Below are 14,482 nucleotides of genomic sequence, written 5' to 3'. Positions count from 1 at the left end.
GTGTACTGTTTGTCTTACCGGTGCTTATTTTACATAAAAGTGTGGGTCTACACTACAGGGAACAGTTTTAGGTGACATGAAGGTGGCTTATCCTCCCTCCTCATTTGCCTTCCAGAAACCTCCAACCAAAAGCAGCACCCCCTACACCTACCTTGCCACCGATTTGAAATGTTAATGAAGCTATTTCTAGCTTGCCTTCACACCGACTTTATTCTGCATCAGGTGTTCAGGATCTCCCTAAAGAAAGCAGCCCGCCCCTCCTCCTTGTTATGAATTCATTTCCAACTGCTGAAGGGAACGTTTAGTTTAGAAGTGCTGTGCTTCTGCAGGATAAATGGCCAACCTGGGCTTTTCTTGCTCTGGGGAAAAAAGAAAAAAGTTTACAGACCCCTTTGAAGAAATTCTGGTTCAAGCTACCTTTCTGAAAAATGCCTGCTTGAACACACCAGTCACATGGAGCTGGAATTTTTAGGAAAGGCTTATTATCTTGCAGGCTAAGGAGTGAGGAAGACTTCAGCCTCCCTTTTCTAAAATGGAATGCTACAGCCAGGTGGGATGAGGGGTGGGGGTGGCATTGTCCTTTAACTCACCAGAACCATCTTGCGTTCTGCTACAGCCCCACTTGTTGGCACTCCTTGGCACCGCCTCTTAAGTAGGGTTCCTTCAGCCTTACATCCATGGATGACCTTCTGGGAGATTCTGAAACTCCTAAAACTGTGCAAAGTGATGCACCTGTGTGCATTTCTGCTCGCTTTCATCAGACTCTCAGTGGGGCCTTTGAATAGGAACACCTGCTCTTGTCTCTGGACGGCCTGTATTTCAATGTTGTATTTCTGCAGTAATGGAACAGGAATCTTTCAGATTTCATCTACCGTCGCTTGATAACAGAAAACTGAAGTTCAACACTAGTAAAGCAATCCTGTGGGCTAGGTTTACATTTAGAATACAGGGAACCCTCAGCCCGCAGTCTGGAGAAAGCAACCGTTCTAAAATAGTCTCCAGAAGCCGTGAAAACCGGCACCCATCCAGGCTCTGCAGAACACTGAATCTGCTGGCAAATGCAGCCTACTTTCTGAGCCTCGGTTTACAGATGATCCATAAAATGGGGTTAATACGTACCTCACGGGTGAAGTGTCACGTTGCCTGCCTACCCGCAGGACGTATTCAATGTGTGATTAAAACTGCTCCCGTAGCTGCTCGCCTGTTTGGTCTCCATCAGAAGAACCTATATCAGTGACCTGCCTGGCAGAGCAGTGCTTTGCAAGCTTCAGCATACAGGTGAGTCACCTGGGGATCTTGTTTAAATGGGGCCTGGGGATATGAATTTCTAACCCAGTCCCAGGTGATGCTGACACTGCTGATCCGGGGACCACACCCTGAGTAGCGAGGTATTAGGACATGCTTAAACTAGGGATTTGCTGAGTACATCAGCCCTGATGGGCATCTGATCTTGCTGTCAGCTTAAGGAAGGAAAACAGACATAAGGACAGATGACCTCGAGAGCACTGACTTAATTAAACGACCAACAAAAACATCCCAAAGAGGCCCAGGCTTTGCACCATTTTGCTGTCTGTTTATTACAAGTTTACAGAGAAGCTTAAACATTTGTGGAAAAACACTGAAGGCTTATTTTTCTCTTAAGTTCATGTACTTTTTAGTGATAAATACACAGTATTTAACTTTGTACACCTGATAAAAGGAAAATGCATAGTAGAAAGGATCAGGAATAAAACAGAAGCATCGGGCATGAAATCAATCACAGGATAGAAAAGTCAGCAGTCCCACGAAACTCGGCCCATAAAGCTGGAGAGAAGATGGGAATCAACGACCTTGAAACCTTCCCTAGCACCTTGGAAGTGAGTGGAGGTCTTGGTTCTTTCCCCTGGCAACGTGAAGCTCCCCTTTGGAAGATGGGTGAGAGCGACAGGTGGAGCCTGTGTCTAAATGCACAGCTTTCCCCTCCTTGTCCTGAAAGGCTTTGAGGAGAGGAGCCCTAACTCACGGAAAAGCCCAGACCAGAGGGGAGATGGCCTCTCGGGCCCCAAGTGCCAACAAGGGGCTAGATAAGGCTTTATGGGAGCCACTGGCCAGGCTGCGGAATAGATGGGGAAGTGGAACAGGACAGAAGAAAGATGGGTAGAGAACATGTGCTGCTTCAAAGCCACAGGTGCAGGCCACCACCTGCTTACACCAAACTGGTCCCACAGATGAGCCAGTAATGGAAGAGATGGATAGGCATCCTTTTTGCTCACCTAGAAAAGCTTCTGCCCTTTCCTGACAGAGCCGGCTTTTGAAAAAAATCAACGTTTGTGCTTTAGGAATGGAGACAAACCCCAAGAGTTTGAGCTCCAAGTAGCTCTAATGCTTTATGTTACAGCCCTCTCTGCTTATACTTTTCTCAGTGGGGCGGTTCCTTTCCACAGCATTCTTTGGTGTTTCTTAAGTGTAAAAAAAAAAAAAAAGTAATGAATGTGGGCCTCCCCCAACCCACCCGCCTATATAGCTCAGTGCTGCCTGATCGCTGGCATTCCACACGTGAACCCTTAGACGGAGAGTTTCGTGGTGGGAGAAATGGCGTCGCCCGATGCAGTTGTGTAAACACAGGAGGAGTTCTGCAGAGGCTCTGCATGCTGCCCGCCCTCCCTGGGCGAGCCACTCGGCCAGGCCAGAGTCCAAACAGACAGGCTAGGACTAAGACTAAGGACCGGTTGACCTGAACCACTGCAAGGTGCTTACTGCAACCTAACCAGACCCTGTTTGCTCCCAGGAAGGCTGGAGCCTGTAAATTTAAACAAGCACAGGAGGTGAGAGGAAGTACCAGATTACAGAAAGAAAGCAAGCAGGCCAGAGGGCCCTCCAGCAGATGGGTGTCCTTTGCTCTTGGAAACCAGCATTCTCGAACTCAGTACTGCTTTTAAGGTAGCAAGAAAAGTCTGGCTAAACGACCATCAAGAGCTTGTGAAGGCCGATGGAAGCCAAGAACACCCGGGCTCTGTGAACGCACTGGATGGGGGGAACAAGGCCTGCTTCTCTGTCTCTCTGCAAAAAGTCCTCGTACCAGCACTGATCAGCCAGAAACTACAGGAAGGCACGTCCTTCTGAGCCCAATTACTGACACTGTTTCCCCCAAGCCAGATTCCACAGAGCACTGGGAATTCCAAAGAAGGAAGGAAGACAAAGTCCTTCCAATTTTCCTCGCTCTTGAACTTCACACTCACCTATGTGTGGCTCTGGAAGAAGTCTGCTTGAACTGCAACCGAACTTCCCAAGGTTGGTTGGAAGTCAAAAAGGTAAACTTTTTCTTTCTGGACTTCTGGCTACAAAAAGGAACTCCCTGTACCAAGCCCTGGTTCCCTTGGACCTGAGGACTGCTCTAGGTTTCAATAATCTTCTCTTAAAGGGTGCCCTAAAGTTATTGTATAGATCCAAACAGAGCTTTGCCGGTAAGGATGATCGTTTGTGTCTCAGCTGAATGAAAGTATTTCTTAACTGGCCCTCCAGAAACTGGGTAAGTGTTTCACTGACTACAACAATCAGCTTGTATTTAAGAAGAAAACAGAACCTTAGCAGCCTCTAGAATACACAGGTTATAAACAAGGTGAGCTGCTAATATACAGGCATAGATTTCATTGGCTCTAACTCCGATCACATCCCTGAAGCCATGGGAGAGATCCTGGAAGCTCGAAATGATTTCTGAACTGCTCTGGAGTTCAGACTGGTTAGAAAAATGAAAGTATTTTTTGTTGTTGTTTACTCTTAAGCCATGTAATGTACATGGAAGTGTAGGATTTCACCCTGAAGTTTTTGTAATTTAACAAGAGATTTACCAGAGCTCCCTCAACTACTGAAGAAAAGTTTCAGCTTTGAGCGGCTGTCATAAAGAAACACACTTGTTCAGTCCTTTAGGGGAGATGTCCCACCACAACCACTGAATGCCCCTCTGAGGCTGGAAAATACCCGCTGTGAAGCTGTTAAGTGTCAAGCCCTTTCCGTTTTCCTGACTACAGCTCTACTCATAAAAAAAAATTTTAAGTCCTTCTCAGGAATAAGTTGCATCGAAGCTCCCTGCAGCTACTGAGGGCTAGCCCTGTCCTGACTCCTTGAGTCCACAGTTCTAGAAGGTGCCACGGTTCGGGGCTTGGGGTTTTGCGCGAAGTCACACCCACTCTTCCCCTCGCTTTCAAATGCAGCGAGTGTGGTCTCAGACCACACCACCAGAGTTTCCTGCCAGTTTTCCCCGATTTTCAAACTCCACACACGTTCACTTGGTATATCTGACATGATTCTGAGTTCACAAGGAAGGATTTTTGGCATAAAAACATTTTAAAAAGCAATTGTCCCCAAATGTATGTGGCTTTGGGTCTGCAACTCCTCACACCCTCCCATTCAGCCAGCCAGCGGCCAAGGTCGATGTCATGGAGTCGTCTTTTTTTTTTTTTTGTCTCCTTTAAAACAATAAAGAAATCAAACAAACAAATGGGAAAAACAACAACAATAACCAGAGATGATGGTCATGGCTCTACACACGTGCTCGGTTTCCGTAAGACATGCTGCTATGGAAACGCAGGGCGCGGCCCGCGGAGGTGAGACGTGCATGCGAGGTCGAGGTCCGGCAGCTACTCCATCACCTCGTGCGGCCGCGAAGGATGCGTCCGCTTGCCGGAGCCGGGGGCCAGGGCCCCCCGACTCTCCACCCCTGGGCCGCCTTTCACAAGAGCGCTTCCTCCTCCCCTACGGGAGGCGGGTCGGGGCCCCGGAGGCTGTCTTCGCTGCCTTGCTTCCTGCTCACCAAACAGAAAACCCGTGTTAAGACCCAGCGCAATGCTGGCACGGCCCTGAACCAAGGTTTCCCGCGGCCCTGCACCACCTGGGACGGACATTATTTACTTAACTTCTTTTAGATTCTCTCCCCCGTTTTTCTTGCTCACATGAAAGTTTCAAAGGAGACTTTGTATCCCCTCTGTAAATGGAAAACCAGCATCATGTGCAAAAATAGCAAGGAACTATAAAAATAGCTGTTAATCTAGGGGCCTAACGCCTAAAATCATGGCACATGTCACAAGTCATGTGTGGGCTCCACACTGGGGCCTGTTCACCGAGGGCTTTAGGCTCTAAGCCCTTGCAGGGTAGGAACCGTGACACTTGTCTTCAGCCCCCAGGTGCGTTTCCTGGGGGGCAACGAGCAGCACGCCTGACTTGGCCTGGCACATAGCCAGCCTTCAGGAAATGGTCGTCAACAGAACTGCCCTCACACACAGGCCCAGGGGACACCTCCGACGAAGAGAAGGGCCCTCAACTCGGCAATGTGTGATCAGAGCAGGAGACCAAGTTGGTGGGAAGAAGTGTCCTGGTGTCCCCAGTGAGAGCTGCCTGGGGTGACAGACATGGGCAGTGCGATGGGAAATGTGAGGGAAAGTCCCTAAGGAGAGGCCCAAACCCTTTGCCATCATCAAGCAAACAATGCCCCTCCTAAGGGGAGCTGTTGGGCTTGCTATGCAGGACTAATGTCTATTGTGTGCCCTAGGCCCGAGGGGCAACTGCCCTTGCACGAGGGAAGGGCAAGCGTGATGTCTGTACACTCCTAGGAAGAAACTCCTCTTTGTTTAAAACTCACACTCACTGGCTTTTACGTTTCTGCCAAAGAATTGGGGGTCAAGTCTCCTGGGAGGAGAGTTGTAACTGGATAACCAATGAGGCCCTACAGCTGCCTGCTCACACCAGCTGGTCTCCCTGCAGACAGCTAGTGGGCCATGGGCCCAAGGCCTCTAATGACTGACTGAGCCCTAAGAGCTCCAGAGTGCTGGGCCACTGGGACAACCAAAGCATCCCACCTGTGGGCTGAGGGCAAGGGCAGGTAATCCCCAGGTGCTGCTGGGACTGAGGTGAGGGAATAAAGAGGCAGTAAAGTCCTCTGGGCCAATATCGGTCTTTGGTGTCTTGCAACTTTGATCTCATTAAAAATAAAAGGTGAAATAAACAACAGACGTGCATGAAAAGGGAGGCAAACTCCAAAACTGAGGTTGAGAAGAGAAGGGCCCAGCAAAGGCCAGCCCATTAGGCTTCACCCTGTCACCCTGTGAGGCTCAAAGCATAGGCGGGGTCACCCCATCATCTGCTGCAGAGATGGCTGGGAACAATTTGGCAGGGACAAAGGCAGCCTTCGCAGGCTGTTGATGACTGGCTCTGATGGCTAACTGCCGCTTTCCCTGCTCCTTTTTTAAGCATAAATGATCCCCAAATGGTCTTCCTATATTATCATATAAGCACCTGACTCATGGTGGCCAATAAATTCCATCTCAGAAGCCAACTCCTAACAAACAGAAACAGCTGCTGCTTCTACAAGAATGTTCACAGCAGCATTATTCATGCGTGATAGCCTCCAAAATGGAAACAATGTCCATCACCAGATGAATGGAGAAATAAAATGTGGGTATATCCATAAAATGGAATATGATCCAGCCATAAAAAGGAATGAAGTTGGGAGAGGAACCAAGATGGCAGAGTAGAAGGACGTGCTCTCACTCCCTCTTGCGAGAACACCAGAATCACAAATAGCTGCTGGACAATCATCGACAGGAAGACATTGGAACTCACCAAAAAAGATACCCCACATCCAAAGACAAAGGAGAAGCCACAATGAGACGGTAGGAGGGGCGCAATCACAGTAAAATTAAATCCCTTAACTGGTGGGTGGGTGACTCACAGACTGGAGAACACATATACCACAGAAGTCCACCCACTGGAGTGAAGGTTCTGAGCCCCACGTCAGGCTTCCCAACCTGGGGGTCCAGCAATGGGAGGAGGAATTCCTAGAGAATCAGACTTTGAAGCCTAGTGGGAATTGATTGCAGGACTTCAACAGGACTGGGGAAAACAGACTCCCTCCACTCTTGGAGGGCACACACAAAGTAGTGTGCGCATTGGGACCCAGGGGAAGGAGCAGTGACCCCAGGGGAGACTGAACCAGACCTACCTGCTAGTGTTGGAGGGTCTCCTGCGGAGGCAGAGGGTGGCTGTGGCTCACCGTGGGGTCAAGAACACTGGGAGCAGAAGTTCTGGGAAGTACTCCTTGGCCTGAGCCCTCCCAGAGTCTGTCATTAGCCCCACCAAAGAGCCCGGGTAGGCTCCAGTGTTGGGTTGCCTCAAGCAAAACAACCAACAGGGAGGGAACCCAGCCCCACCCATCAATAGTCAAGCAGATTAAAGTTTTACTGAGCTCTACCCACCAGAGCAACAGTCAGCTCTACCCACCACCAGTCCCTCCCACTAGGAAACTTACACAAGCCTCTTAGATACCCTCATCCACCAGAGGGCAGACAGCAGAAGCAAGAAGAACTACAGTCCTGCAGCCTGTGGAACAAAAACCACATTCACAGAAAGAGAGACAAGATGAAAAGGAAGAGGGCTATGTACCAGATGAAGGAACAAGATAAAACCCCAGAAAAACAACTAAATGAAGTGGAGATAGGAAAACTTCCAGAAAAAGAATTCAGAATAATGATAGTGAAGATGATCCAGGACCTCGGAAAAAGAATGGAGGCAAAGATCGAGAAGATGCAAGAAATGCTTTAAAAAGACCTAGAAGAATTAAAGAACAAACAAACAGAGATGAACAATACAATAACCAAAATGAAAACTACACTAGAAGGAATCAATAGCAGAATAACTGAGGCAGAAGAACAGATAAGTGACCTGGAAGACAGAATGGTGGAAATCACTGCTGTGGAACAGAATAAAGAGAAAAGAATGAAAAGAAATGAAGACAGCCTAAGAGACTTCTGGGACAACATTAAATGCAACAACATTCGCATTATAGGGGTCCCAGAAGGAGAAGAAAGAGAGAAAGGACCAGAGAAAATATTTGAAGAGATCAGAGTCGAAAACTTCCCTAACATGGGAAAGGAAATAGCCACCCAAGTCCGGGAAGCACAGAGTCCCATACAGGATAAACCCAAGGAGAAACACACTGAGACACATAGTAATCAAATTGGCAAAAATTAATGACAAAGAATAATTATTGAAAGCAGCAAGGGAAAAATGACAAATAACATACAAGGGAACTCCCATAAGGTTAACAGCTGATTTCTCAGCAGAAACTCTACAAGCCAGAAGGGAGTGGCATGATATACTTAAAGTGATGAAAGGGAAGGACCTACAACCAAGATTACTCTACCCGGCAAGGATCTCATTCAGATTCGATGGAGACATCAAAAACTTTACAGACAAGCAAAAGCTAAGAGAATTCAGCACCACCAAACCAGCTCTACAACAAATGCTAAAGGAACTTCTCTAAGTGGGAAACACAAGACAAGAAAAGGACCTACAAAAAAACCCCAAAACAATTAAGAAAATGGTAATAAGAACATACATATTAGGGTTTCCCTGGTGGTGCAGTGGTTAAGAGTGTGCCTGCCAATGCAGGGAACACGGGTTCAATCCCTGACCCGGAGGATCCCATATGCCACGGAGCAACTGAGCCCATGCGCCACAATGCTGAGCCTGAGCTCTGGAGCCCGCAAGCCACAACTGCTGAGCCCACATGCCACAACTACAGAAGTCTGCGCGCCTAGAGCCTGTGCTCCACAAGAGACTCCACGACAATGAGAAGCCTTCACTCGCCACAACTAGAGAAGGCCCGCGCTCAGCAATGAAGACCCAACACAGCCATAAATAAATAAATAAATTTATTTTAAAAAATGAACATACATATCGATAACTACCTTAAACGTGACTGGATTAAATGCTCCAACCAAAAGACACAGGCTTGCTGAATGGATACAAAAACAAGACCCATATATATGCTGTCTACAAGAGATCCACTTCAGACCTAGGGACACATACAGACTGAAAGTGAGGGAATGGAAAAACATATTCCATGCAAATGGAAATCAAAAGAAAGCTGGAGTAGCAATCCTCATATCAGATAAAATAGACTTTATTTTATTTTTTTATTTTATTTTATTTTATTTTGCGGTACGCAGGCCTCTCACTGTTGTGGCCTCTCCCGTTGCGGAGCACAGGCTCCGGATGCGCAGGCTCAGCGGCCATGGCTCACGGGCCCAGCCGCTCTGCGGCATGTGGGATCTTCCCGGACCCGTGTCCCCTGCATCGGCAGGTGGACTCTCAACCACTGCGCCACCAGGGAAGCCCTAAAATAGACTTTAAAATAAAGGCTGTTACAAGAGACAAGGAAGGACACTACATAATGACCAAGGGATCAATCCAAGAGAAGATATAACAATTATAAATATAATATGCGCCCAACATAGGAGTACCTCAATACATAAGGCAACTGCTAAAAGCTATAAAAGAGGAAATCGACAGTAACACAATAATAGTGGGGGACTTTAACACCTCACTTACACCAATGGAGAGATCATCCAAGCAGAAAATGAATAAGGAAGGACAAGTTTTAAATGACACAACAGACCAGATAGACTTAATTGATATTTATAGGACATTCCATCCAAAAACAGCAGATTACACTTTCTTCTCAAGTGCGCACGGAACATTCTCCAGGATAGATCACATCTTGGGTCACAAATCAAGCCTCAGTAAATTTAAGAAAACTGAAATCATATCAAGCATCTTTTCTGATCACAACGGTATGAGATTAGAAATGAATTACAGGGGAAAAAACGTAAAAAACACAAACACATGGAGGCTAAACAATACGTTACTAAATAACCAAGAGATCACTGAAGAAATCAAAGAGAAAATTAAAAAATACCTAGAGACAAATGACAATGAAAACACGACCATCCAAAACCTATGAGATACAGCAAAAGCAGTTCTAAGAGAGAAGTTTATAGCTATACAAGCCTACCTCAAGAAACAAGAAAAATCTCAAACAATCTAACCTTACACCTAAAGGAACTAGAGAAAGAAGAACAAACAAAACCCAAAGTTAGCAGAAGGAAAGAAATCATAAAGATCAGAGCAGATATAAATGATATAGAAACAAAGAAAACAATAGCAAAGATCAATAAAATTAAAAGCTGGTTCTTTGAGAAGATAAACAAAATTGAGAAACCATTAGCCAGACTCATCAAGAAAAAGAGGGAGAGGACTCAAATCAATAAAATTAGAAATGAAAAAGGAGAAGTTACAACAGACACCACAGAAATACAAAACATCCTAAGAGACTACTACAAGCAACTCTATGCCAATAAAATGGGCAACCTGGAAGAAATGAGCAAATTCTTAGAAAGGGATAACCTTCCAAGACTGAACCAGGAAGAAATAGAAAATATGAACAGACCAGTCACAGGTAATGAAATTGAAACTGTGATTAAAAATCTTCCAACAAACAAAAGTCCAAGACCAGATGGCTTCACAGGTGAATTCTATCAAACATTTAGAGAAGAGCTAACATCCACCCTTCTCAAACTCTTCCAAAAAATTGCGGAGGAAGGAACACTCCCAAACTCATTCTATGAGGCCACCATCACCCTGATACCAAAACCAGACAAAGATACTACAAAAAAAGAAAATTACACACCAATATCACTGATGAATATAGATGCAAAAATCCTCAACAAAATACTAGCAAACAGAATCCAACAACACATTAAAAGGATCATACACCATGATCAAGTGGGATTTATCCCAGGGATGCAAGGATTCTTCAATATACGCAAATCAATCAATGTGGTACACCATATTAACAAATTGAAGAATAAAAACCATATGATCACCTCAATAGATGCAGAAAAAGCTTTTGACAAAATTCAACACCCATTTATGATAAAAACTCTCCAGAAAGTGGGCATAGAGGGAACCTACCTCAACATAATAAAGGCCATATATGACAAACCCACAGCAAACATCATTCTCAATGGTGAAAAACTGAAAGCATTTCCTCTAAGATCAGGAACAAGACAAGGATGTCCACTCTCACCACTATTATTCAACATAGTCTTGGAAGTCCTAGCCATGGCAATCAGAGAAGAAAAAGAAATAAAAGGAATACAAATTGGAAAAGAAGAAGTAAAGCTGTCACTGTTTGCAGATGACATGATACTATACATAGAGAATCCTAAAGATGCCACTGGAAAACTACTAGAGCTAATCAATGAATTTGGTAAAGTTGCAGGATACAAAACTAACGCACAGAAATCTCTTGCATTCCTATACACTAATGATGAAAAATCTGAAAGAGAAATTAAGGAAACACTCCCATTTACCATTGCAACAAAAAGAATAAAATACCTAGGAATAAACCTACCTAAGGAGACAAAAGATCTCTATGCACAAAACTATAAGATATTGATGAAAGAAGTGAAAGATGATACCAATAGATGGAGAGATATACAATGTTCTTGGATTGAAAGAATCAATATTGTGAAAATGACTATACTACCCAAAGCAATCTACAGATTCAATGCAATCCCTATCAAATTACCAATGGCATTTTTTACAGAACTAGAACAAAAAATCTTAAAATTTGTATGGAGACACAAAAGACCCCGAATAGCCAAAGCAGTCTTGAAGGAAAAAAGCAGTCCTGGAGGAATCAGACTCCCTGACTTCAGACTATACTACAAAGCTACAGTAATCAAGACAATATGGTACTGGCACAAAAACAGAAATATAGATCAATGGAACAGGATAGAAAGCTCAGAGATAAACCCATGCACCTATGGTCAACTAAACTATGACAAAGGAGGCAAGGACATACAATGGAGAAAAGACAGTCTCTTCAATAAGTGGTGCTGGGAAAACTGGACAGCTACATGTACAAGAATGAAATTAGAACACCCCCTAACACCATACACAAAAATAAACTCAAAATGGATTCAAGACCTAAATGTTAAGACCGGACACTATAAAACTCTTAGAGGAAAACATAGGAAGAACACTCTTTGACATAAATCACAGCAAGATCTTTTTTGATCCACCTCCTAGAGTAATGGAAATAAAAACAAAAATAAACAAATGGGACCTAATGAAACTTCAAAGCTTTTGCACAGCAAAGGAAACCATAAACAAGACAAAAAGACAACCCTCAGAATGGGAGAAAATATTTGCAAACGAATCAACCAACAAAGGATTAATCTCCAAAATATATAAACAGCTCATGCAGCTCAATATTAAAGAAACAAACAACCCAATCCAAAAATGGGCAGAAGACCTAAATAGACATTTCTCCAAAGAAGACATACAGATGGCCAAGAAGCACATGAAAAGCTGCTCAACATCACTCATTATTAGAGAAATGCAAATCAAAACTACAATGAGGTGTCACCACACACCAGTTAGAATGGGCATCATCAGAAAATCTACAAACGACAAATGCTGGAGAGGGTGTGGAGAAAAGGGAACCCTCTTGCACTGTTGGTGGGAATGTAAATTGATACAGCCACTATGGAGAACAGTATGGAGGTTCTTTAAAAAACTAAAAATAGAATTACCACATGATCCAGCAATTCCACTACTGGGCATATACCCAGAGAAAACCATAATTCAAAAAGACACATGCATCCTAATGTTTATTGCAGCACTATTTACAATAGCCAGGTCATGGAAGCAACCTAAATGCCCATCGACAGATGAATGGATAAAGAAGTTGTGGTACATATATACAATGGAATATTACTCAGCCATAAACAGGAACGAAATTGAGTCATTTGTTGAGATGTGGATGGATCTAGAGACTGTCATAAAGAGTGAAGTCAGAAAGAGAAAAATAAATATCGTATATTAACGTATGTATGTGGAACCCAGAAAAATGGTACAGATGAACCGGTTTGCAGGGCAGAAGTTGAGACACAGATGTAGAGAACAAACGTATGCACACCAAGGGGGGAAAACCCCGGGGTGGGTGGGGATGGTGGTGTGCTGAATTGGGTGATTGGGATTGACATGTATACACTGATGTGTATAAAACTGATGACTAATAAGAACCTGCTGTATAAAAAATAATAATTTAAAAAAAAAGGAATGAAGTTCTGACACATGCTACATCATAGATGAACCTTGAAAACATTACGCTTTGTGAAAGAAGCCAGACACAAAGACCACATACTATATGATTCCATTTATATGAAATGTCCAGAATATGCAAATCTATAGAAACTGACAGTAGATTCGTGCTGGCTGGGGAATGGGGGAGCTGGGTGGTGAGAGCTAAGGGTACAGGGTTTCTTCTTGGGCTAATGGAAATGTTCTAAAACTGATTGTGGGGGACTTCCCTGGTGGTGCAGTGGTTGAGAGTCCGCCTGCCGATGCAGGGGACACAGGTTCATGCCCCGGTCCGGGAGGATCCCACATGCTGCAGAGCGGCTGGGCCCGTGAGCCATGGCCGCTGAGCCTGCACGTCTGGAGCCTGTGCTCCTCAATGGGAGAGGCCACAACAGTGACAGGCCCGCGTACAGAATAAATAAATAAATAAATAAATAAATAAATAAAACTGATTGTGGTGATGGTCGCACAACTTTGTGAATATATTAAAAACTATTGAATTATACACTCTAAATGGGTATGTGATTTATAGCTCAATAAAGCTGCTTTGAAAACTTAAAAATGGCTGCCTGGAGCTCCCAGCTGATAACGAGGTGGTGAGCTGGGCTCCGTGCACGGAGTACTGGGCCTGCTGTCCTGCCACAGGCACGGGGTGGGGGGCAAGTGGCAGCAGGGGTGCAAGTATTTGTCACCTCAGTCTTGCAGGGACAAAAATTCTCATCTGTCCTGGGAGGTGCTGGGAGTACTGAGGTGGGTATGTGTTTGGAAGAGGCTGGCTGACTGGTGAAAAGGTCCGGATACTCCCCAGAGGCAGGGGACTCTCACACTCATTTGCAACAGGTTGGAAGGGGACTGATTTTCTAGGTCTTAACCCATCAGAGAAGAAAAGGTGGATGCTGGAGAGCCCCAGGGGGGAGCCCCCGAGCACAGCATGCCCGATCTAGGCTCTGACCGCTGACCCAGAGCAGGGGCTGCCTCAGCCGTGACACAGCTTCAATGCCATTGACGTGCACTGAGCACATGTGGGTGCCCGACTAGGTCTAAGACCTGGGTGAGTTCACAGGCATTCCAGGTGGAGCGCCATGCACCCGCAGCCCCAGCCCACATGCACAACCCACCGTCGGGTCCAAGCCCCTGGATGCCCCTCGTTTTCTTCCTGGGTCCGGAGGCCCAAGGTGAGCCTGGGCACAGCAGCCTGGGCTGGAAGGAACGTCCGCCTGGGTGGGGATGCCCCGTGCTCTGCAGCTGCCCCCACCCCCAGGCCCTGGCAGAGGCTAAGGCGCAGGCAGGCAGGCGTTACCTTGGGCTCAGACAGGGGCTCACACTCCCTGGTTGGTTTTTTGCTGGAATTGCCAGAGGGGAGGGAAAAGGGAAGTGAGAAGGGACACTTGGGATCCATGGGATTCCTGTCCCCCACCCCAGAGACACTCAGACCCCGAACACCAGCTTCACGGAGCTGTTGCCAGGGCAGTTAGGAGCAGGACACCTCTCCGCCGTGAGACGTGGGGTCCCATGGGCG

General features: G+C 45.6%; 1 protein-coding gene across 4 annotated transcripts in view; it reads right to left on the bottom strand.

Annotated features, from left to right (window-relative positions):
* Positions 1-1,552: 1,552 nt before the first annotated feature.
* Positions 1,553-14,482, bottom strand: part of CAMKK2 (calcium/calmodulin dependent protein kinase kinase 2) — a 56,555-nt gene continuing 43,625 nt past the window's right edge. For 3 of the 4 annotated variants that reach the window (XM_082641362.1, XM_082641365.1, XM_082641364.1), the window contains 2 exons: positions 14,264-14,306; positions 1,553-4,781 (listed from right to left, as the gene is read on the bottom strand). In XM_082641362.1, coding sequence (XP_082497488.1) covers positions 4,617-4,781; positions 14,264-14,306 — 208 coding nt within the window. In that variant the 3' untranslated portion in view covers positions 1,553-4,616. The remainder of the gene's footprint in view (positions 4,782-14,263; positions 14,307-14,482) is intronic. The other variant, XM_082641363.1, reaches the window with a different exon arrangement.

Source organism: Mesoplodon mirus (genome assembly GCF_964341445.2).
Source record: "Mesoplodon mirus genome assembly, chromosome: 13".
Lineage (NCBI taxonomy): Eukaryota > Metazoa > Chordata > Mammalia > Artiodactyla > Ziphiidae > Mesoplodon > Mesoplodon mirus.
Note: the sequence above shows the minus strand (reverse complement) of the source record. Positions and strands in the feature narration are given on the sequence as shown.